This window comes from Aptenodytes forsteri, unplaced genomic scaffold (genome assembly GCF_000699145.1).
Source record: "Aptenodytes forsteri isolate BGI_AS27 unplaced genomic scaffold, ASM69914v1 Scaffold302, whole genome shotgun sequence".
Classification (NCBI taxonomy): domain Eukaryota; kingdom Metazoa; phylum Chordata; class Aves; order Sphenisciformes; family Spheniscidae; genus Aptenodytes; species Aptenodytes forsteri.
The window spans coordinates 143680-167720 of record NW_008794555.1 but is presented as its reverse complement, the minus strand read 5'-3'; the positions used below and the strand labels follow the sequence as shown (position 1 = coordinate 167720).

General features: G+C 60.9%; 1 protein-coding gene across 1 annotated transcript in view; it reads left to right on the top strand.

The window, feature by feature from the left end:
• Positions 1-24041, top strand: part of SND1 (staphylococcal nuclease and tudor domain containing 1) — a gene marked incomplete at its 3' end in the record, with an annotated part of 143498 nt that overhangs the window by 7491 nt on the left and 111966 nt on the right. The window contains exons 5-10 of the mRNA XM_009272444.1: positions 1391-1551; positions 1768-1859; positions 2798-2956; positions 3399-3505; positions 3785-3875; positions 9839-9952. Coding sequence (XP_009270719.1) covers positions 1391-1551; positions 1768-1859; positions 2798-2956; positions 3399-3505; positions 3785-3875; positions 9839-9952 — 724 coding nt within the window. The remainder of the gene's footprint in view (positions 1-1390; positions 1552-1767; positions 1860-2797; positions 2957-3398; positions 3506-3784; positions 3876-9838; positions 9953-24041) is intronic.

The following is a 24041-nucleotide window of genomic DNA, read 5'->3' as shown; positions in this document are numbered from 1 at the left end:
CCTCGGCTCTGACTTGGTTCCTCTGTGCTCGTCCCTGCTTTCCAGCCAGCCTTCCCCGCTGAAGCCCCCTCGCCTGGCCGCGTAGCCCCCTCCCCTGGCTCTACCGCAGGAGCACCTCGGCTGCGGCTGTGCCGCTGATCGCATCGGAGGACGGTTGTGTGGTGGTTCAGCTAAGGAGAGCAGAGCAGCCCCACGCCTGCTGCTCGGAGAGCCCCTCGCTCCAGCCAGAGAGGTGACCGAGGTCCCCCGTGCACTTGCTGCCTGGGACTTTTCAGGTGCTTTTGGACTGGCCTGTTGTGCTGAAGAGAAGAAAATTGGGGTGCAGGTTGGGTGCTGTTGTCCGCTGCTTGTGCTGGGGGGACCTGGGCAGCCCCACGGGGACCTTCTGGTGGCTTCGGGCTTGCAGGGGTTCGCTGCTCCTCTCCTTCAACCTCCTCCTGCAAGTGCACCCAGTGGGTAGCACGCCCAGTAAAGCCAGTCACCCTGACCCCGGCGATGATGGCGCGGGAGCAGGACATGCAGCCCCCCCGAGGCTGGGTGATGCCGCTGCCACGAGCTCCATCACCAGTGCGACGGGGCTGGTGCAGCGCAGTTAGCACAGGACTGAGGTTCCTGCAATTAAACATTGCCTGGAGCGTGCTGCTGCTCAGTGTTTGCTCTCCTAAATCAAAAGGTGTGTTAATTAATGAGTGCATGAGGTGATTCTCGGCCACTCACTTGTCAGCTGCTCAGGTTGGGTGCTTCTGCGGTAATTCGGGATTCATCAGGTTGCAGCTTAGCCCTGAGCTGAAGAATGCTAAAACACAGTGTCACCGAATTTGTTTAACGAGTTATGACAGCACGTGGCGGGGCTGGCCATCGGCACTGGGAGGGGGCTGCTGCTGTGCTCTGCCTTAGGCAGACGCCTGTGTGTGCAGGACCGGGGACGCTCTGTGGTTTGGTACGGCACGTGAGCCGCATGCCTGGGTTTGCTCTCCCTCCTCCCCCAAAGTGTGCTCTGCCATGCCAGGAGTTGGGGCTGCCGCTGCCCTGTCTCCCCAGGGCTGCCTTTCCATCACAGTGCACAAAGCAGCCTGTGAAAGGGTTGCGTGGCCTAAACCTCCCCGGTCTGTCAGAGGTGTGGCTTCCAGTGGCAGGTATTCAGACAAGTCTGTGCTGTGGTGCCAGAGAAACTTACTTTGATTTACTGTGTGTTGCTGTGAGCAGCACGAAGCATCGCTCACCAGCTCACCCAGGCACTGCCTTTTCTAGACGCGAGTGGTCAAATCGCTAAAGCATCCAGAAAAGTGCCTGGAAGTTGGATGTTGCCGGTGATAAAACATACGGGAACCAGCAGTGTCCTGCCTCTGACCCAGACCTGGCCTCATCCTGTCTTGTCCTGTCCTTGCAGCCCTGAGCAGAGCAGGCTGGCGGAGCTGGAGGAGCAGGCCAAGAGTGCCAAGAAGGGGATGTGGAGTGAGGGGACGGGCTCTCACACCATCCGGGATCTCAAGTACACGATTGAAAACCCCCGGCACTTCGTGGACTCCATGCACCAGAAGCCAGTCAACGGTAAGCTGGCACCAGCTCTGGCCCTCACTGCCAGGCACTGGGGTCACCCCTGTCCTCTGCTGCCTGCCTGTCTGCGGCCTCAGGGGCCGGCTGCCTGCGCCGCGCTGCTTGGGTGCTGTTCCCGGCACCCTCTCACTGCAGAGAGCTGGCTCTGGCTCTGCGGCTCCCGCCGAGCCCCTCCACAGCAGGACCAACCTCTCTGCTTTTGCTCCGCAGCCATCATAGAGCACGTCCGGGATGGCAGCGTGGTGAGAGCCCTCCTCCTCCCCGATTACTACCTGGTCACTGTCATGCTCTCGGGGATCAAGGTGAGGCTTGGCTGCTGGCCCCGGCAGGCTGGCGTGCTCAGCAGTCCTCTTTGCCGCAAGTTCCCTCTTGAATTTGCACTGCCATTCATTGTGCATCCTCCTTGGCGCCTTTCGGCACCGGTGCAAGTGTGCAGGGCTTGCACCCGTGCCTGCCCGCTGCCAGGCTTGCGGGACCAGGGCCGGGGGGGATGGAGGCAGGGGTACAGCTGCCCTGTTGCTCGCTGTGTCGTCCTGCATGCACCTTCCAGTAACAGGCTGGTTGCAGCCTGTGGTTGTGTGCATGCCACTGCGGGGTGTCACCGCAGAGATGGGAACGGGTTTGGGTTAGGTGAGTACCAGCTCCGTGCTGCCAGGCCCGGCAGCAGCCTGAGCTCTGGGCTGTCAGACCACCCTGCAAGGATCCCCTGGTCGCTGGGTGAGTGGTCGTCCCTGCTCCGCTGGCATTGGGGTGGCTGCTGGTGCGTGGGCTGGAGAGCTCGGCCACCCAGCATGGCAGGAGGCTGATGTGGAGGGTGGCTCTTGGGATGGGGGCTCCTGGGGCGGCTGGGGCAGAGCAGCCCTGCCTGCCTGCCCACCCCCAGCGGTGCTGGGGAGCCTCCTGCCTCGGCTCCCTCTCACTGTGCCCTTGCTGGAGTGCCAGAGCCTTTTTCCTTGCCTGTCTGACCCAGGGTGGATGAACCCTAGGCAGGAATATGCTCAGAGTTGGTCTCCGTACCCCAGTTTGCTCCCAGCGGTGTCTGCTGGGGCGGGTAAAGGGCTGTGTCAGTGCAACATGGCATGAAAGCATTGATATGCACAGCCCCCCAGCCTGTCTCTCCCAGAAGCTACAGTCAGAGCACGGGGGCTGTGTGCAGCCTTCGTCCCCAAGGAGGTTTCCCACCCCCTTGCCGAGGTTTTAGGGGCCAGCCTGTGCCCTGACCGTCCCCTCTCTGCTGCAGTGCCCCACATTCAAGCGGGAGGCGGATGCCCCCGAAGTCCCCGAGCCGTTTGCAGCCGAAGCGAAGTTCTTCACGGAGTCACGGCTGCTGCAGAGGGACGTGCAGATTGTCTTGGAGAGCTGCCACAACCAGAACATCCTGGGCACCATCCTGCACCCGGCAAGTGGGGCTGGCGGTGGCAAGGGATGGGAGAGGGTCCCGGCGGGCTGTCGGACCGTTGGTCATCACTTGCTGGAGATGCTAAAGGTGGTTGCAAGGTCCAGGTGCCTCCGGTGAGGGCTTAGGGCAGCTGGGAGCCGTGGGCTCTTTACTGGTGGATGTGGGAGACCATGGTTCATCTGAGCAGCCCACGAGGAGAGCAGACCCCTGTGGGTATCGCTGGGGTGGTCTCCGATAGCCCTGGGGGCACCGGGTGCTGTGGCCAGGCCTTGCAGGGCTCTTTGGGGACCTGTGACATCTAAGGGGCTGAGCAGGGTGAGTGGGCTCCCCCCTCACAGTGGGGCAGGGACAGCGGGACGCCAGCTCTCCTCAGGGGCGCAGGGGTAGATGTCGATGCCACGTCCCCCGCAGCTGAGCATGTGCCTCCTCCCCTTCCCCGCAGAATGGGAACATCACTGAGCTCTTGCTGAAGGAGGGCTTTGCCCGCTGCGTGGACTGGTCCATCGCCGTCTACACTCACGGCGCTGACAAGCTGCGTGCAGCCGAAAGGTGAGTCTGATGCCGGGAGCTGCAGGGCTGGGTGCTGGGGTGGGCACACTCTGAGCTGCACCCGTGGGGTGCCCGGGGTGACTCCAGCCCCCTCTCCCCATCCACGTGTGGCATACCCCCAGTGCTCTCCCGGGTGGGAGGTAGATGCGATCTCTCCTTGGAAGTCTGCACCAGCCCCACTGCCTCTGCCAGGGCTTTGCTGGGCGATTTAACGTACGGCACGTCCGTCCCTGCTGGGGACGCCTGCCTGGGCATCACGCCTGTCCCCCTCCCTGCCAGGTTCGCCAAGGAGCGCAAGTTGAGGATCTGGAGGGACTACGTGGCCCCCACAGCAAACCTGGATCAGAAGGACAAGCAGTTTGTAGCCAAGGTGAGTGGCTGGCAGAGCAGGGGAAGGGGCAGGCAGGGTCTGCCTGTGCGGGGATGGAGGGCAGGGTGCCCGGCTGCCCTTGCTGGCCTCTGCATGTGCTTGGACAAACCCTGGAGGGTTTTGCCTCTGCTACATCCCCACCACAGTGCACAACCGCCCAGGCGCTCACCTGGAGGGTTTTGCCTCTGCTACATCCCCACCACAGACCACAGTGCACAACCGCCCAGGCGCTCGCTGGGATCTCGGGCAGGCCTGGGGTGGGAAGAGGTGAAACAAAGCAGAGGGGAGGGGAAGGGCCCACTGTGCGTGGGGAAGGACTGGTGGGTGCCCTGGGGCCTTGCTCCAGCTGGCTGGCTGCCACAGAGATGCTCTCGCCCTGCCTGCCTGCCTGCAGAGGGCTGTTTGGGCTCAGCAGAGTTTTCCTTCCCTCTCCTGCCTGCACTTCCAGCGCAGTGTCAGGCGCAGCCCCTGCCTTGATCCCAGGGGTTGCTGGTGTGGAGCCATGGGGCTCTGTGGGGCAAAGCCCCTGGCCGGCACCTCCTTGCAGCGACTGGCCCAGCTCCAGGGCTTCGCTAGCCCCACACGTGTGAGAGCAGCTCCAGGGATGCCCCACTGCAGCGGTGCCCATGTTCCTGCCGCACGGAAACCGTGCCTACCCCTGCCCTGGTACCGTTCGGAGAGCGTAGCCGATGCAAAAGGGAGGATGCAAGGGAAGCTGCGTGGGGCTGACCTGGCCCTGCCCCAGGTGGGCATCCCTGCGGAGGAGCATCTCGCCCGGGCAGGGCCGGCTGGGAGTGTGGTGGTGGGTAGCAGTGGGCTGCGGCAGGGCGCGGGGGTCCGGACACCGCTCGGGGGAGCAGCCCGCTAGATGGTGCTGCCGGCTCGCCCAGTGCGGCAGCCAGGGGCTTCGGTTCTGGTGGAAACCCTGGGAAATGTGCAGCAGCCGGATTTCTTGGAAAGCCAGCTTAACCCCTGCGCTCCCCCTGCACCTGGGTCGGATCCTGCCCCGGAGCATCCTTCCAGCTGCTCCATCCCTGCCAGGGTCGTGCCTGGACACCCCTGCCTTGCAGGCATGGGAGTGAGCCTGGCTGCTCCTGGGGGGCTGCTCCTTCCCTGCCCGCCTCAGGGGCCGCCGGCTGCCCCGGTGCTGCCGGCTGCGGGGGGGACCGAGGTGGCAGCAGCAGGGCTTGGGGCAGAGCATGCCTGGCTGGGTGCTGGCTGGGGGGAGCTCTGGAGCTGCTGGGCAGGGCAAAGCCAGGAGCTCTTGCAGCTGGTCCAGTCTCAGCTGTGTGGTGCAACTGGCTTAATTAGCTCATCCGTGCGGTGCTGTCACTGGGATCTGCGCGGCAGCTCCTGTCCTGGGGGATGAGGCTGGGGAGGTGCTGGCTCATGTGTTAACTCTGAGATTACACCCTTCTCTGCAACTGCCCGTTTGTCAGCTCAGATACAGCTGGTAATAGCGGAGATCCCCAAAACTTCCCACCAGCTTCCCCAGGAGGTGAAGGGTTTGCTGGGCTTTTCCTCTTCAAGTGGTGTATAAACGTGGCCCAAATGCCAAGCCCAGAGGGTCTCTGGGAATGCCAGAGGTGAGAGCCCGTCCCCGGGGGGAAAGACTATGTTTGGTCCCTACCCAAGGTGCCGCTATCGCGGTGAGAGATAACACCTGGGCAAATGCCCCTGTGGGCACGGGGATGGCCGTGCGAAGGCGCTGGCGCGCTCGGAAGCACCATCCTGCCGCTGGCAGAGGCTGCTGCCGGAGCCCGCGCCAGGAGCCGGCACGGGGGCCGTTAGTCATGCTTTGCTCAGCAGCTTGTGGAGGGCTGGTGGAGGGGGCGGGTGGACGCTCCTGGCATTTCGAAGATGCCCGTTATTTTTTTGAATAGCTCATGTGCAGGCTGGGATGCTGGCAGAGAGCTGCGGCAAGCAGGTCTCTCGTCCCAAGCCCCCCGGCAAGGCAGCAAAGGTGTTTGTGATGGGTTTGGGGCTCAGCGGCATCTCCAGCCCTTGTGCCGGGCGTTGCCATGGGGCAGCCATCCCCCTGGGAGTGGTGGGAATCCACCCCCGGTGCTGTGGAGCGGAGGGGACCCCGATGTGAAGGCTGCATTCCACTTAGGGTCCTGGGACAGAACGTGCAGGATGGCCCCCAGGTTCTGGGCACAGCCCCTCGGTCTGCCAGGGTCCCCCCCCCAAGTCTGGGAGCAGTCGGCCCACCGGCTCACTGTAGCCTGGGGTCTGCTCCGGCGTGGTTTGGCTGCCCTGGCTCTGCAGTAAGAGCCCCCAAACGCAGTGAACACCACGATGCTGTCCTGCTTCCTGGGGAGGAGGTGCAGAATTTCTCTGCCTTCGGTTAAAACCTGCTCTTTATGCAGGCCCGTGCAAATCGGCATTTAGGGAGCTGTCAGCCGAAGCCCCCCCAGGCGCTGTCAGTTTTGCAGTGTCAATTTTTGGTCTTTTTCCCTTCCTGGGAATTGTAAGTGACAGGGAAAATCAGGACAAATGCCCGCATGCCTCGGAGCGCCAGAGCTGAACCCAGACCTGGGCATGTGCCCGGCCTCCCTGAGGGGCCCCGTGAGCCCCATCCGTCCTCCCAGCACCCTGCAGAGGGGTCTGAGCACCCGCAGGCAATGGGCGGGCAGGCAGCGGGCAGGCAGCGATTGCTCCGGTGCTGAAGCTGCCTCCGTGCTCGGCAGAACGCCGAGGTGCTGGTTTGCAGCGGCAGAGCTGACGTAGGAGCTGGCGGGGGGAGGAGGAGGAAGATCCCAACCTGTCTTTGCACCGTTGAGCAACCGTGGCAAATCAGCTCCGGCTAATTTTGGATCCCGCTGCTGTCGCGGTCAGCTGCTGGTGCTTTGAGTGGAGGGGTTGGTTTGGGGAGAAATTAAGGCTTGGCCTCGATTGTGGATTTGATGCCTGTGAGCGGCAAGAAGAAAAGTGGTGGAATAAAAATGTGAAGAGGCTGGAGGCTTTCTCCTGAATTCCCTACGTCAGCTTGTCTTAGAGCACTCAGGAATTTGGGACAGCGCTGCTTAGAGCTGAATACATTATGCTGAAAGCTATCTCCTGCCAAAAGCTGTTTATAATACAGCTTTGTACGTGGGGCTCCAAGGGCTGTGCGAGGTTGTGTCGTCGCATCTCCCTGCTGTGGGGCAGGATTAGCCCCCTCGGGGTTGGGGGGAGCAGTTGAGAGCAGCAGCTCGCCTGGGGTGCGCTGGGCTCCGTGGGCAGCCCCTCGGCCGCATCCAGGCTCGCTGGCTGGGCTGTGCATTGCCTCCTGCCATGCACCGACTCCAGCGCTTTGCAGGCTGGAGGAGGCGGTTGTGGATGAGCTGTGTGTCTTTTCCCCCCTCCGCCACCCCGCTTTTTGCAAAATGCTTGGAGTCTTCATCATGGCCAGATCATCTCAGATGATCTGCCAGAGCCAGCCTGGGAGCTGTTCTCCTGCCGAGCTGAGTGCCAGACCCTGCCAAAACCCCTCAAAAAGCAGTTTTCTCTCTGGGGGGGCAGCACCAGCCCCTCTCTCAGTGCTGGGTACCAGCTCCCAAAGTGCCACCGTCCCTGTCTTGCAAGGTCAGGGTGCAGGAGGTCGCTCCTGGCTTCGGGGATGCTCCCTGTGCAGCAGCCTGTCCCTGAGCCCTCTCCTGGGAGATCTAATGAGCTGTCCTCATTACTGCCAGGCAGGGAGCGCAGCAGGCGGGAGCAGGCTGCCCTGGGGAGCTGTGGGGGACAGTGGCAGCTGGGGGTATGGCCCCATGGTCCCCAGGCATGGGGGTCCTTGGCCCCCTTAGCACCCAGGGGAGCTGCTGAGGTGAAGATGGCAGCGGGGGCAGCCGTCCCCTCCATGCACCCCAGCTGGAGGAGCCTGGGTGTGGGGTGAAGGCTGTGTCCCGGGGTGGGGTTTTGGGGAACTGGCACCAGAGCATGCAGGCTCTGCAAGAAGCAGCTGCAGAGATTTTTTTTTTTTAAAAAAATCCTTTCAATCGTTTATCAAAGTGCCTTTCTGAGGCAGGTGAAGCCACAATAAATATTGGATAAAGGAAGCTGGCCACGGCAAGCTGAGAAATTGTTAGCAAGAAAAATGGCACAGCCTCTGAGGCTGTGTTGTCTCCAGTTTTGCTGCCGCTGTCACCTCTGTCACTATCCCCCCCCCTTTCCTGCCCGTGGGGTCCCTGGGGAGGGGGCTGCAAAGCGCCTTCTGCTGCTTCCCTGCATGGGTCGATGCTGCCAAGCTGGGGCTGCGGCTCCTGCCTGGAGGAGGGGAGTGGGTGCCCGAGGAGGGGTGGGCACCCGGGGATAACCCTCAGCTCCTGCTGCCGCCCTGCCCTGCCCTGCCTGGGACTTGCAGCCCCTGGGTGCCCCAGCCCCAGGTACCATGTCCTGCAGCATCCCATGCCCCTGCAGAGACCCACTGCAGCCGGGTCAGCCTGGCGAAGGGCCTTGCAAGTTAATTCCTGCCAGGAAGGGGATGCTCAGGGCCGGAAGGGCTTGGTGAGTCCCCAGTGCCAGTTGTCGGCTCCTGCACGTAACCTGGGCTGTGCCGAAGGCCGGGGTGCCGGGAGCTCGCAGCTGCCTGCCGGCAGGAGCCTGCCCTGCTGCCGCCTCCTGCCAGAGAACAAATGAGATCTGACCACTGTTCCTGCAGCTCTGGCATGGAAGCGCGGTGTTTGCGTGATGGATGTGTAATGTAGCGCAGGATTTGCCCCCGGATCTGACCTGCAGCTCCCCTGGCTGCAGTATCTTACCTTCACATCTTGCTTTTTCTAAGCCTTCTGTGAGAGGGAAGGGATAGATGCCCAACGTGCTGCTGGGGTCCCATCCTGACCCCTCCAGCGGTGAGGATGCCCTGAAGCATGAGATTTGATTACTCCATTTAGCATGCAAATTGCTTTGGGCTCGGTTCTGCCTATGAAAAACAAAGGATCTGGGTCCCGGGAGAGGCTGAGTCCATGGGTAGGGATGTCCCCTGGGGGGGTTTGCTGTGCCGAGAGGAGCTCCGGCAATCCTCAGTGTCTGCTTTAATTTTTATTCCTATAATCCTGTTATCCCTTTGGCTAAGCACACTTTGAGGGACTGATGTGCTTGCTGGGGCAAAAAGTGCTGCAAGGGGGGCAGGTCTTTGCCCTCCTCCCTCCGTTTCCCCCCGGGCTCTGGCTTGGCTCTGGGGGGATGCATGGGGCTGCCATCCTGAGCTCGTCGTGGATGAGCAACAATGGGAACCTTTTGCCCTGGTGTGACTGGGGGGACTGGGTTTGTGCTGGGAGCAGGCAGGGGAAGGTCCGTGCCCTGCCAGCGGGAATACCCGGGTGCCTTGTCCTGCTCTGCCTGCTGCCACTCGCTCTGGGCTGGAGAGCGGCATTTAATGAAAACTGAGAAGATTAAAACAGTGTGCCCTGAGCCCTGCTGTCCTCTGCCTGCCTGCACAGCCCTGCCTGCCTCTGCCACCAGTTTTTCTAATTAATTTGCTCCCCGGGTGGGTGGAAAACCACCAGCCAGGACACGATCGTGGGGTGGAAGAGTCTCTGCCGCGGGCTGTGCTCGCTCCCTCCTCTATGGGTGCATGTCCATCATCCGGTAGCGATGGCTGTGGTCCAGTCCCCTCTCTGGTTTTGTTTCTGGAGTGAAACTCTTGGGGGCTGAGCCCCGGCACAGGATGGCACATGGCTGGTGGTGTGCTGGTGTGCCGCAGCGTCACCGTCTGGGGACCTTGCAGGGCTCTGACCGACTCTGAGCTCCTTGGGCTTGGAGAGCAGGACCGCAGATGCGCCGGCGAGACATATTTGCTCCAGTGACCCACCGGGCACCCGGGATGGGGTTGGAGCTGCTCACTCTATGCCATCTGCCGGGGGCCAAAGCCGGGGTGGGTCGGGGTGTGTGCCAGAGCCTGGGCAGTGTTGCAGCAGTGCCCGGCTCCAGGACTCGTGCTGCCTGCAGGCATGGTGTTCCCCTGGGCCTCTCTCTCTCCCCAGGTGATGCAGGTGCTGAACGCGGACGCCATCGTGGTGAAGCTGAACTCTGGGGACCACAAAACCATTCACCTGTCCAGCATCCGACCCCCCCGGCTGGAGGGGGACAGCACGCAGGTGACCGTGGGGACGTGTGGTGGGGAGGTGATCGCGGGGTGAGATGGGAAGGGTGCTCTGCTCCGCTCCCCAGCGGTGGAGCATCTCTGCTGGGCAGCAATCGCCGGTGTCCGTGACCATCCCTGGATGGAATCCCTTCCCCATGAGGCGGCTCCTCTATCTGGCCTGACCCCCCCTGCCAAGTACCCCTTTTTCTTCCCAGGGGAGCCCCATCTCACGGGATGCAGGAGGCCTTGGGGAGGGTTTGAGCATGCACTTTGATGGCTGCAGGGAGACCGATGCCTCCCTTGTCTCCTGCCTCAGTTTCCCCCTCTGTATTGCAGGTGCCATTGTGGCTCTCTGCTCTGGGGAGGTGGGAGAGCCTGTTTCCAGGTTGTGGGGCTGTGGACGATGTGTGGTGGGATGCTGCTCGGGGACATGCTGGCAGATGGGTGACTGATCCCCTGCAGACTCATGCCTCTCGGTGGATGGGCAGTGGGGGAGCTGCTGCTCGGCATCCTCAGGTCCTTTGCCAGCCTCGGGCTTTGGGCTGGTGCCGTTCCTTTGCTCGTACGGCGCAGCAGCAGCTCTGCCCTCCCCTTCCCCTGTGGCCTGATGTTTGCTCATTGCTGGGGGGAGAAGCAGGAGGCCGCAGGGCTGCTGGAGATGATGCAAAGTGTGCGAAACCCTTTGGTTTTCCTTTTCCTCCCCGCTGTGCCATTCAGCGAGGTGCTCGGACGTGCTGTCCCGAGCATCTCTCCCCTCCGCTGCGGGGCTGGCTGGGGTCGGGGAGCGCTTCCCTCCTTCCTCCCCGCCTCTGGGAGGAGCGGGCTCCTCCGTCCTCCAGCTCAAAGGGATGCTGGGGTCTGACTCACGGAGATCTGCAGCATCAGGATCTGATGGAGAAATCCCAGGGGCTGAAGTCTTTGGAAAACGCCGCATTGTTCGTGCACAGCTTGGTCTCCGCTGTGCTCGGTTTGAGCATCTTGCAAGCCAGTGTGCACTGAACCTCCAGCCCCGCGCTCGGCAGTGACATGAAAGCGCCCAAAATAAGCTCTGCTGCGCGGCTGCAGGTCGCACGCTGAGTCCCCTTCACCTCTGCTCAAAGCGCCTCTGCTGGGCTGGGAGCTGGGACACCGGTTTGATCCCCGTGCCCCTCTCTTGGTGCGGAGCGGGTGGCGGGAGGGGCGCAGCTGGTACCTGCCGGCAGGGCTGTGACCTGCAGTGTGGGCACAGGAGCCAGGCACTGCCCGGCTTCGCCTGGCGGCAACTGATCTGAAACCATCCAAAAGCTCCTTAGGGCAGGGATTGATCTGCTTGCCGCTTTTTTCTTTCTTTCATTTTTTTCCCCCCTTAATGGTTGATGCACTTGAGAGCTGCTGAGACACCTGCCGAGCACCCACATTGTTCCTAGCGGAAACCTCCTCATCCAACGCCTCTCGAGGTGGTGCGGAGCGCTCCCACCTGCGAGCGAGAGGAGGGCTTTCCATCCGGGAGCAGAAAGCCAGCCTTCACCCAGGATTACGCGAAAGCCGCCTTTTCCAGGGCTGTTTTTTTTTCCCCGAATGGCACTGATGCGCTGAGTGCCGGCTGGTGCTGGCCTTGCCACGCTGGCAAGTGACGGCACTGCGTGCCACGGCTCCCCGAGCTGTTGGTGTGCGCAGGGGCAGAGCCCGGGTTGCTGTGGGAACGGTAATTTGGAAATTCCTCCCTCCTAGGATGCCGCCTTGTTTTGTACACACTGAATTATGAATAACTTCCCAGATTAGCTTCTTCCTCCTGCTGTTTCTCTGGCGTCAGCGCCGGGTGGACGGGAGCCGCTGCGAGCCAAGCGGCACACTTGCACGGTGGGGAGGGTGCGGGGCGGCTGCAAAGCGGTCACCGGTGCCAGCGGGGGGGGTTGCCTTCTCCCTGCCTGCTGGGAGCTGCCAGGCTCACTGCTGGCCCCGCCGCCATTCACGGTGCTGCCCAGGGGATGCCCTGAACGTGGGCTCTTCCCCCCACTGAGTCTGGGGTCTCGCTGCGGCCCCTCATGGTGTTTACCCTCCTCTTTCCCTGTGCTTGGGCGTGTTTAATGCGGTGGCGCAGGGAAGCATGTTGGGGGCACGCTCACAAGCGTGCTGCAGATGCCCCAGAACCTCAAGGTTGCCAGATCGCAGCTGAGTCTCTGGTCTGCGTCTGGCTTCTTGTTTGGGGAGCTCGCTGTATGGAGTGGGCTTGGTATTTGGAAATATTAGTTTAAAAAAAAGGAAAAAACATAAAAAAGCCCCCAACAACCGACTAAAAAAGCCCCATCCAGACAAACTGGGCACCTTGCTCAGCTGTGTGCCCCTCTCCCCCATCTCTGACTCAGTGCTTTGCTGCTTTCAGGGGGATGCTTTCTGCCCCTGAACTCCCCCAGCCCCACAGGGGACCCTTTGGTGCTGCTGCTGCTGCTCCCTATTAATCCCTGCGCCAGCTCCTATGATTCGGAGCTTTCTGCACTGGGGGGCTCAGTGTGGGAGACCCTGATCCTAGCTGCCCTTGCAAAGGTGCAGTCTGAGCACAAGGCATGCACACATCTATACATATTGGGTTGATTTTGGGTTGTTCTGGAAGGCTTTACCCATGAGGTGCTGTGTGTGGGTCCGGCAGCTCCGTAGCAGAGTGCTGGAGCTCGGCAGCGTTGGCTGCGAGCTGCTCTGCCTGTGGTTGGGGCTAGACGCGTACCCAACGTAGTAGGTAGCATGTAGTTAGCACGGCTTCGCCGGGGAGATCCATCTCCATCCCGCCGAGTGCAAATTGGTCCCAAGGCACCTGATCGAGTAGATGGGAAATGACAAACTGAAATTTCAGCGTAATAAAATCCTACAGCCTTTCATCTCCCGCCTTCATCATCCAGCGCGAAATGAATCCTGAGAGCAGGAGCTGATAGCATTTAATATCTCTATCGCTTGTCTCTGTCAGGGAACATAACGTATTCAGATGAAGGTGCATCTCCCGCTGCTGCTCAGGTGCTGGGTCTGTAGGTGCAGTGCCGGTGCCATGGTGCGCAGGGACGGCTGGAGACCCTCGCCGGGCCAGCCCCCTTAGTTCAGGGCAGCGTGTCCGGAGCAGGGATGTTCGTGGCGATCCTTCCCCAGGCCATGCCCTGCCACTGCCATGGGCTTAGTGGCTCACCGGGATGCAGGCTGAGGTGTACTGCTGCTCTCACCGCAGCTGGTGCTGCGCTCGCCTCTGGTGAAATTGCCTGATCCTTGTCTGGCTGGGCTGGAGCCAGGGCCGGTTTCTGCCACATTTAAGCCTGCAGCCTTAAGGCAGGACCTCGTTTCACAGCTGTGGTCCACATCTGGGGCTCGAAACATGGGGTGCTCCAATCTTTGGGGTGAGCGAGGCGTCTCTGGGCATGGGGAAGCCCTTCCCCATCGCTGCAGCTGATGCCCGTCACTCTGGTGTCCCGCCCTGCTCAGCCCTTGTACCCCGTGGTGGGGTTTGTGGTCTGTCTGTCTTGGTGACGGATCTGGCCCTGCCAAAGCAGGTTGCCGGTGCGTTGGATCCGACTGAAGGCAAAGCAGCCCGTGTACCGGCAGGGGGGCTGAGCGTGGGAGCAGAGCCCTGTCTGGCAGTGCCGCTGGCGTGTGTTTCCATGGGATGGGAGGAAGAGCAAACCCCCAGGGAGGAGCGATGGCTGCGAGGGGCTCTGACCTGCTGGATCCGCTGGCATGGGCGCTGCTGCTGCGGGCAGCAAGTGGTGATTCTGGCTCGGGGACCAGGGCTTTCCTGGGTCTCGGTGTCACCATCGTTCCCGGCGTTCGGGAGGTTTCAGCTTTGCTTTTTTTAATCAGAAATTCATTCCCTTGGACAGCTAAATTACAGAATCTCGTTAGCGGCTCTGTGCTCTAGCAAGCTATATTTGCCCAATTGATGCAACGGCAGTACAAATCTGCTCCAATCCCCCAATTTATCTAAACTGATATCTTAATTGGTCATACTCTTGGAGTGGGGGAGTCAAACACAGGGACCCTAATTCAAAGAGAAAAAAGGGAAGAAAACATCCTGCTGGTGGTGGGTTGGGTTTTTTTTGAAGTCTGAAAGTGGGGCAGGGTCTCCCCTGGCCGGAGCGGGGCTGCGGGGAGGGATGCGATTGCTGCTGGGGGGCTCGGGGTTTTGGCAGCACTGGGGCCCCTCCTCGGCCCTGGGAGCCAGAGGGAGGAGGTGGAAAGGGAATCGGGAGCGGAGATGTCCCGGCTCCTTTCCTGGCTGTGCCGCTGCTCCAGGACTCGATGGTCCCTGCTCCTGCCTGTGCAGCAGAGATAAGGTTGACATTGGCGGTGGGGGATTTCTTCAAGGATTGTCTGGACGGCCCTGGGGCACCTTCCAGCCATATTTTCTGAGGACATAAAGCCAAGGCTGTCTGTTTTTTCTTGTTTATCCTGGATGCTGGCTCACGCCTGTCCACCCGCTCTGCACCGACGCCAGCGGTGGGGTGCTGGGGAGGGCTCTTGGGCACCTTTGGGTGCCTCCAGCCCCCTCCGGTGGGGGTGCAAGGTGGTGGGTCTCTGGAGGAGCAGGACCCCGGCGCTGTGCCTGCTCCGGCTGCCGGGGCTTGCCGGCTGCCAGCGTGCTGCCCAAGTGATGGCAAGCCTCGCGTCTGCCGGGAGCGCATTTGGCACGGCGGCAGCTAATTGCAAAGCTGACACGAGCGTCAGGGCTGTTACTGTACCGGGCAAAGTTAGAGGAGCAGGCACTGCCACAAACAGAAAGCAGTGAAAAGCTGGAAACACAGGGAAGCTGGAAATGGCTTCAGAAAAAGAAAAAACAGACGGGTTTGGGCTTGGATTTTTTTTTTCCCCCTTCTCAAATGGGCTTGTGCGCGGGTTCCTTGGCTTTCTGATACGTTTTCAAGGCAGAGAACTGCTGGCTCCCATTGAGCTGCGAGCAGATGAGGGATTAGCCAGCCCCCGCACCCGCCAGCCTCCGGAGAGCGGGAGCTGGCACCTGCGAGGGGTCCTTGTTCCCAGCCGGTGGGGACCCTCGCAGCCAGGTATCAGCCCTGCACTGGGGCTGGGCAGGGAGGGCGAGGCCGCAGCCATCAGGCTTGATCCGCTGGGTGGTCTCAGCATCTCTGCTTGGTGGGGATGCAGGGTCCCATGGGGTAGGGTGCTCGCGATACCGCTTCCCCTCTGGTCTCACTGGGGGGGGTGATGCTGGGCAAAACGCACGTGGCTCTGTCCGTCTGTCTGCCCAGCTGGGCACGACGTGTCCTGCCGCAAAGACCAATGACGCCGGAAGGTTGGTGCTCCTCACGTGGTGTTTGACTGCAAACCGCTGGCTCCCAGAGGTGCTGGTATTTAAGTCCTGACAAGGATTTTTCTCTGCCTTGAATTTCATGTCCGATCTGCCTTCCAGCAGCACAGCCCGGTGACCTTCGTCACCTCCTTGCCGCCGGGCAATGACAAGCAATGCCTGGATGAAGGCAGAGTATCAGCCGTGTGGCATGAGGGCAGGTGATGGACAGCGGCCCCCGGCAGCACCGCTGCTCCTCATCGTTCTGCCCACAGGCTCTCCGCCATGCTCCAGCAGATTTTAGAAAGAGCCATATTTTACCCAAACCCTATCAAATGGTGGTACTTTCTCTCTGCTCCTTTCCCTGACACTTGCTGATTGCCAGAATATTTATGTGAAACTGGAAGCCCTTTGTTAAAAACAACCTGCCCAGCTTGCTGCCAGCCCCGGCCGGCACCGCCGGAGCAGGAGCTGTCGGGGGCTGCACGGCTTGGGAAGGGCAGGGGATGGACCTCAGGGTTGAGGGCAGCCCGGCCCCCCGAGCTGCTGGTTTTGACACTGTTTGAGATGGATTTATAACCCTGTTTGAGATTTGGGAAACGAGCTGTTCAGGAAGGATCCCATCACACCTGTTTTTAGCAATCGCAGCTGCTTTATCCCTGGAAATGAGCTTTTTCTTCCAGCGTTGCGACACTTCGGGGTACCCGATGGCGTGTGGGTCTCGCTGGCAAAGCCTCGGGTGCCTGTGGGGGCCTCGTCCTGCTCGGCCCCCCTCGGTCGGAGCCGCCCGCGGTCGGTGCCGTGCTCGGCGAGGCGAGGGCTGCTCGACAGATGGTTTGCAGGTGTCTGCCTGGTGCTTTTCTGCAGCAAGCCGGATTTTGGAGAGAGGGCGGCTGCGCTCGGCTTGGCAGAAGTTTGAACGTTAGCTGTGAACGTGGATCGGTTCCTCCTGTCCCTGCAGAGGCTCTTCTGGCATCCTTGGCTCGGCAGGCTCTGGGGAGCGCGGGCTGGGGACCGTGGCCCCTGCCAGGAGAGGCGGTGTTGCGGCACGGTGCGGCTGGCTGTGTCCCCGCCGCGCTGCCGGGGCGGTTGGGAGTTTGGCGGAGGCCGCTTGGAAGTGGTGCGCTGGCTGGCGAGCAAAATGCTCGGTTTGCTTTGCAAAGCCCCCCGGAGCTGTTTGGGTGACGGCACAAATAACGGTGGTTACAATGCCAATGGCATGGCAGCCCAGGCTTCTTCAGTGCCGAAAACAAGGGAGCCGCTCGCTCCCCCGGCTTGTCATCTCCGGCCCCTCTCCGGTTCGGTACTGGCAGCAGCTCCGCCACCAATCTCCAGCTTTCCCGGGGCAGCACCGGAGCTGGGGTGCGTGGGTGGTTTTCCTCCACGGCTCCCACCGTGCCTGCCAGTGCACAACCCTCGCAGGCAGCTCCTGGAGCCAGGCTGTGTGGGGCAGCTCTGGCAGGGCCGTCTCCACCTGCCTTGCCCTGCCTGCGCGTCCTTTGCCACAGGCAGCGGCGAGCCAGCAGTCCGCAGGGCTCTGCCTGCTCGGGAGCTCCCCATCACTACCGAAACCCTCGGACATGACTTGGGATCCCCCTGGGCTTCTCTGGTACCATAGGGTTATTTCGTGCCTCCCTCCTTCTCTCCCCTGCCCATGAGCCCCTTGGCGCAGCGGTGGCAGCTCTTGCTGGTGTCTCCGGTGCAGCAGTTCCTTTGCTGCAGCCTTCCCAGGCCAGCAGCATGGTCTTTGAAGACACTTTGGCGGCTGGGAAGGAAGGAAGAGTGCCTGGATCTGCCAGCCTGGTGGGAGGCTTGTTGGTCGGCTCCCTGGAAATCCCCCCGGTAGCCAGAGCCAAGGGCTGAGACGGGAGCACAGGGAAGGGGAGCCACGCTGGGACTCCACAAGGACACTGATTACATGGGATGTGCGCCCTCGACTTTCCCTTCAGGGCATTTTTAGGGTATCAGCAATGTGTCCGGGCTGATGCTATCAGACGTCCCTTCTCTGTTGTTTTTAAAGTCTCTGGTACCAAACTCATCTCCTGTTGTCCATCCCAGAGAGGCATCCAGGCTGCTCCCAAACTCGGCAGGGGTTTCCATTCCTTCCCAAGGAGGATCCCTCATTTCCTTGGCTTAACGCCCGTCTGCTGGCTTCTCCCATTGCTTTGGGCTGTTCTTGGTACCTTCACCCTTCTAGTAATGGGTGGCTCAAGGCAACCAGCCTTGGAGGAACCTGGGGGATCCCCCAGCTCAGCCAAGCTCCCTCAGGATGTCCAGCTTGTCGTCATCATCCCCCGTTGGCGCAATGAGGATGGTCCCTGTCTGCAGCAGGTCAAAGCCTGTGGGTCATGCCCGGCTGGCCAGGATCTCTGTGTTGGAATTGAATTCAAGGCTACTGCAGCCAAGATGAGCCCTGCCTGGTGAGGGATGCCGTACGGCTCCGTGGCAGCAGGCAGATTGCCTGCGAGGGTGGCGGGGTCCGCGTGGAGAGAGGATCTTGCTTCCCTATTTGTTGAGCAGGGTTTGTACTACAAAAAGCGCACTGCACTCAACAAGCATAAAAGATTAATGAGAAACAAACCCATGAACTCATCAGTGTCTCATCTCCGCTAAATTACAGTTACAAGGATCATCGTAGCTCATCCATGTATTGTGTAACAGAACTGATTGCCGGCGTGGATGGGGCGTGCAGTGAGCCCTGCCACGCCGGCGGAGCAGCACGGTGTAAAACGCTAAGTGCTCGGGCATATGGCCTTAATGTATTCTAAATATTGGCAGAGGAGAGGCGCATCTGAGGAGAGGCGGGAGCAGAAAGTGGGGGCACTGGAGTTCCCTGATCAATATTTAATAGGGGCTGCAATAGCTTCTAGGGAGAAGACATATGAAGTCAGCATGTTCTTGCAACCTGTTTTCTGCCCTCTAGGTAGCATGCTTTTTCTAGTGTAAAAATGGTTAGCTTGCACATCTCTCCACCGTTCCTCTCTCCCTTCCCCCTAAGTCTTTCCATGGTGGGAAAGCAATTGTTTGGCATTTGACTCGGGACTCCGGATTGCTGAGGTCCAGCTCCTGGCAGCGCGGGGTGCTAAATCCTGGGGTGGGGGCTTTTGGGGGGCTTCGGGCTGATCCAGAACCCTGGTAAAATACCGCTGCTTTATCGCAGGTGGGTTTTCCCCCCCTGGCTGAAAGCAGACGTACAAACACGCAACGGCACAGCCAGAGCCTGGCTCCCAGGGGATCTGTCGGGGCCAGGTATGAGGCCTAATCTGGGCTGGATTAATTAGCGAGCTGGCACAGCTGCGTTCCTGTATGGATTACAGCCTCTGGCATCCCGGGAAATTGCTCGTGGCTTTGAGAGCAAAAGCTTATTAGCAAAAAAGAAAAGGAAAAACCTCAAAGCAGTAAAGCAGGCAGCAGCAGCGTGGAGGAGCAGAGGCCGGGCTGGTGACGGGCTGCGGGCAGCTGGCCAGCCCTGGAGCTGTGGCTGACACCGGTTTGGGGAGATGGGCAGGAGCTTGCCGGCAATTACGGAGCAGCTTCTCTACGAGGCAACGGCTCCGTGACCACAGGCAACAGCTAACTCGCACCGCGTGGCTCCAGGGCCCGTGTCGCCGGGAGGAAGATGCAGCCGGGAGGAAGATGCAACTCCAGACCGTATGCTCTGCGAATAGTGGCGGTGCTTAAGTGCTTGGTCTTACTGATGCCGTGTAAGTAATAAGCCCCAAAGATTGGGCTGTGCTAAAATACTTCCCAAACAACTTACATTTAAGTGTTGCAATTCTGACCCGGCAGAAGTGCCTGGTGTTTCGACACTGATGCTTTGAGGAGGATCCAGGCACCTGCCAGCTCGCATTTAGGAGGACGACACTCCAGCCGGGCTTTGCATCGTGCTCTCTGGGAGCTGCTCTGCTTGGAGAGGCTTAATCATCTCCAGCGCCTGCAGCCCAGAAGCGTTAAAGCAGAAACGGGCAGACCTGGTGTCCTCTGCGCGCGGCTGCCTGACTTCTCGGGGTGGCTGGGTCTGACGCCGTGCTAAGGCTGTGGCAAATGTTTCTCGGTCTGCTGGGCGAGCATGAAAATGCTGATGGGAGAATGAAGCTTTGACCTTTTGATGTCATCAGGACGCTACTGCAAATCCTCTATTGATGGTTAAATTGCACTAAATTAGAGAGGAGCTGTGCAATTCTGCCACGTTGCTGAACTGTGCAATTAACGTCCTGCCTAGCAACAGCACCCTTGTGCCTCGGGAAACTTAAGCCTGTGATTTTAGGTATGTGATGAACCTGCCTCTGCGAAGGCTTAATTTTTTTTTCCCAGTGGTGTATGGCTTTAGGGACCTCTCTGCTCCATCTGGGAGGCAGCCAGAGCCGTCCCTGCCGGCTGCGCTCTGCTCTGTGGGGAGCCACGGCGTCCTGCAAGGAGGTTGAGTTTGGTGCCTGGCACGCTGCTCTGTGCTCTGTGGGGAGCCACGGCAAGGAGGTTGGCGTCCTGCAAGGAGGTTGAGTTTGGTGCCCAGCACGGCTGGGCTGCAGTGGGGCTCTGACCTGGTGGCACCCGGCATCACCCTGGCATCACCCCGGATCCTGCCCTGTGACCAGTGGGATCGCCCCTTGGTGCCTCGAGGTGACTGAGGGGACGCTGGAGGGCACAGCTGGGGCGCATGTTGGCTCAAGGGCACTGTCACGGAGCTGGCATTGCCTTTGCTGGCTTGCTCCGGCCGGCTGATGGGGTACCCCCTGCCCCAGCTCCCCGGGGTGGTGAAGGGATACCAGCAGCTCCATCACTGCGTGGACCCACTGTGGCGTTGGGCTGGAGGCAGGAGGGGGAATCTTCCATGCCGAGAAACGTCCCCAGGCTCGTGTTCTTAATGAACCTTAATGATTCTATGATTCTATGATTCTTGCCCTGCCGCCTCGCTCCTTCTCCTGCGCTCGGCTTGGTTTAGAGCTGGTTACAGCAGAGCGTGCTGCTGCCTGCTTTCTGCTTGCGGGTCAAGGCTGAGCTTTTATACCTCCAGCCGGGAGCATGACAAAGGCATCCCTCTCCACAGAGGGGGAGGATTGCTGGAGCAGAGAGCTCGGTGCCTCCCCCAGCCCCCCCTTGCATCACTCGGGTGTTTCAGCTGTGTTAACACCTCCCTTCCACGCACCTCTCCCAGCGCCGTGCGACGCTCTCCCGGCTCAGAGTAATCATGAATATTCCCCCTGCCATTAGCACTGGCTGCTGGAGATCTCTATTTAGTTGCTAGACATTTGAAGATGTGCTGCAAGGGATGGTGTGTGTCCCTCGCTGGCACCCGCAGCCCACCCAGCTCCTTCACCTGCAGGCGGGCTGCAGGGAGGGGATGCTCCAGCACGCAGTCGTGGACCTTTGCTGGCACCAATCATCCATGGGGCCTGCAAGGGATGCTGCACTCCTGTTCCCACACCCCAGAGCAGAGAGGACAAAGCTTCGCCCCTGCACCAAGCTCCTTCTGGTGCAGCCCCAAGCACTCTCTCACCTCTGGGCATCGGCTTGCAGGCAGGCTTTGCTGGTGCCCGGCTGTGGCAGGAGCGCTCAGGTGGTTGTCACCGCCCTGACATGGTGTACGTGAACAGCTCCTGCCTTGGCACCTCCTGAAATCCCTGGTGCAAGGGGCAAAGCCGTTGGGCCCCTTGGAAAGAAGCTTCCCATGGAGGAGCTGCCCTGGATCTGCAGGGCTTGGTGCCAGGGAAGGGCTTGTCCCCTCCCGGTGCAGGGCTGCCTTGGCATGGCATAGCCCGGGTGTCACCTGTGAGCGCGCTGGCAGTGACACGGGATGTGGACCGTGTGTGGTTTGCATGCTGCATGCACGCCCCTGGTTTGCTGCAAACAGCTGCCTCTATGGAGGCTCCGGCTGCTGGGCTGAGGGCTGCCAGGTTGCGCTCGGTGTGCCAGATGAAGGGCAGCGGTGGGGCTGGACAGACGTCTCTGCCGGCACCGGCCCTGGTGCCTCGGCTCCACAGCCTCCTCCTCTGCTAAAGGTGCTGGGCAAGGGACAAAGAGCAAGGACGAGGGGCAGTGCAGGACAACCCCCCTTCGGCATTTCCTACCCTGACCCTCTGCTGTGGGGTCCGAGGATGGACCCTGCCTGCGCCACGGACCCTGCCTGCCTGCACCGCTGCCAGTCTTACGGCAGCCGCTGGCGCAAAGTGGCTTCCCCGGGGCTGGCGAGGGGGTCGCGGGGTGGCCTGCGAGCAGGGCGGGATGGTGATGGGGACAGTGACAGCTCAAGATGTCCCGTCTCCCGGGCCCCGTGGAGGGGACAGCAGCTCCATCCTTAAAAGCTTTTTGCCTCCCGCCTGGCCGCTGCTGTCCTAGATTTTGCTGGCTGCTATTCTTCCCCTCTATTACGTGCGGGTTCAGCACGGTGCGCTCGAGTACAGCTTCATCTTCTGCGGGCAGCTCTGAGCTGGGCTCTGAGCTGCTCTCACAACTTAAAATGCCTCCCTCAACCTGGCACCCGGGGCTGCTGGTGCACCGCGGGGCTGCACTTTGTAGGCTGGAGGATTAGCAGAAGTTAAATTCCCCAGGAGCAGGGATGTGGTCAAAAGGGGATGCATGTGTGTCCCTTCCCATGCTCCGAAAGGGCGTGCAACCCCAAGGCCGGGGCAGTGAGGTATGTTGAGTGACAGCCCCATTACACATCCCTCAGGGTTTGCAGTTATCATCTGAAATTCAGGTTAACAGTGTTGAAAAGGTGGAGGTTTTTCCTTAAGTCCTGAAATGGCTGCCACCACCCGAGACGGGGAGCTTGCCAGCAGCTGCTGGCTCTTTCACTCTGAGCAGAGCCTGTCCCTGTCCCCTCAGGGACAGTTTTAGGGACGGTCTGAAACAAGGCAGAAGCATCCCCTGGCTTTGCAGAGTCCCGCAGCTAGGCTTTGGGTCCAAATTGGCCCCATTCTGAGACCGGTGACCCTGTTTTCACACTCTTTGTAAGCAGATCAGCGAAAATACTGCTCAAGACCTAAAAGCCGCGCGACCCCCTGCTCGGTGCCCCACGGTATCGGTGTCCGCAGTGGTGCCCCATCCCAATGCATGTGCAGCTGGATTTCAAGCTGCTGAGCCTCCCATACCCGCTGCCGGCTGTTCTGTCCCTAGCTGCTGGTGCAGCATGACACCCGCTGCACCCAAAATGCCAGGGAAGGTGTGAAATGCCAGCGCCGAGCCTCGGGGAACTGCCACGACAGCGGAGCTGGAGGCGAGGCGGGTCTGGCTGGGAGCACCGGGGAGCTCAGGGACACGTGGGCAGTGCAGGGGACCCCAGGTGCCCTGTGGGGCTGACTGGCTTTGGTCGGGGTAGCCCAAACCACCACCTCCGAACTGACATGGTTTTTACCCGTTATCTGTCAAACTCTGCTCGGTCCCCAGCCCTGCCTGTGGTAGGCTCGATGCTCTTGGGTAGCTCCGTGCTTTGGCTGGGGTTTTGGGGGAAATGCAGCGTGGGGATGACCCGGTGTGGAGCCTGCAGCACCAGTGGTTGGGGGGGTGCGAGCTTTATCTAGGCTGGGGGTGTCCGTCCTTCACTCTCCCTTACCTTCCCAGGGGGGCTGCAGGGAAGAATCCCTCCTCTGGCAGACCTAGCCGTGCCAGCCGCCGGCGCTTGTACTGGTTGGGACAATTAGCATATTGAATCACTTTCCAGGGAGATTTTGGACGATAAATTACTCTTTGGTCGAAAATAATATAAAAGCTCCATTATGCATGGATGGAGGCGTTTGTGGAGCTGGGGCTGCTGCTCTGCTGGGGTTCTGGGCTTGTTAACACATTTGGGATCGGCTGGGGCTTTGTGCCTGTGCCAGCCACCTCCCTTCAACGCTTCAGGGACAGAGGGGTGGCAGAAGGGACCCCTGGGGTCCCTCACCGTGACCCATGGCGGGGACAGCTGCTGCAGCGAGGAGGGAGCCGGGTTGGTCCCGCAGAGCCCACCGGCGTGGGGTGTCTTTGCAAGAGGCTGCTCCGGGCTCCGCCGCCCGGCACAGTGTTGGGGGCTGCCCAGGGTAAGTGGGGTGCTTTATGGCGCACCGAGACATGGGTCTCTTTCCACAAAAGTGCTGTGTTTGGGTGATTTTTGCAGCCTCTGTTCTCCCATGCTCTGTCCTGTGGAGGGGACCCTGCAGCCGGCTCAGACCCCCGCTGCCGGGACCAGCAATGCGGCGCAGGGTGCCGCTGCCATCGTCCTCCCCTGCAAATCCCCAGGGATTGCTGACGTGAGTCAGGCTGGCAAGAGTCCTCCTCCAGCGCCACAAGCTCCCTTCCTTCATTTCCCTCTGGCTTGGAGAGCAATGTGGGAAGGAGTGGAGTCGTCATGGTCTGGCAGGGCGCTCTATCCCAAAGATTTCCTCCAGCAGGCAGCGGGGACGGGGACATTGCCTTGTCTGCCCTGACTGAGCCTTGCTGCCAGTTTGCAGGCAGGCAAGGGCAGGGCTGGCCCCCTTTGCTGGGGCAGGAGCCGTGCCGTGCTACTGCGCCTGCACTGTCCCCTCCTGTGTCGGCTCCCTCCTGCAGCCCGGTGCTCCGAGTGTCACTCTCTGCTTGGGGCTGGGTTGTGGCAGGACTTGACATTGGCATTGCTGAGAGTGGAGATCCCCCCGGGGTCTGTCTGTGGGGGGTCTGTCCCTGGGGGCTCCCTGGATGGGGGGGAAGCAGCCCCAACGGCTCCCCAGGACTGTAGCAGCACGCTGCTGGGCGAGGGGCTGGTCCTCAGCTGGCACAGCGGAGCCCCCAGGGATGCGGGGGCATGCTCGGAGCAGCCTGGTTATCTGCTGCGATCCTGCACGGGGCGGGCCGGGATCTCCGCTGCCGTGCCGCCGCGTCCCACCGCAGGAGC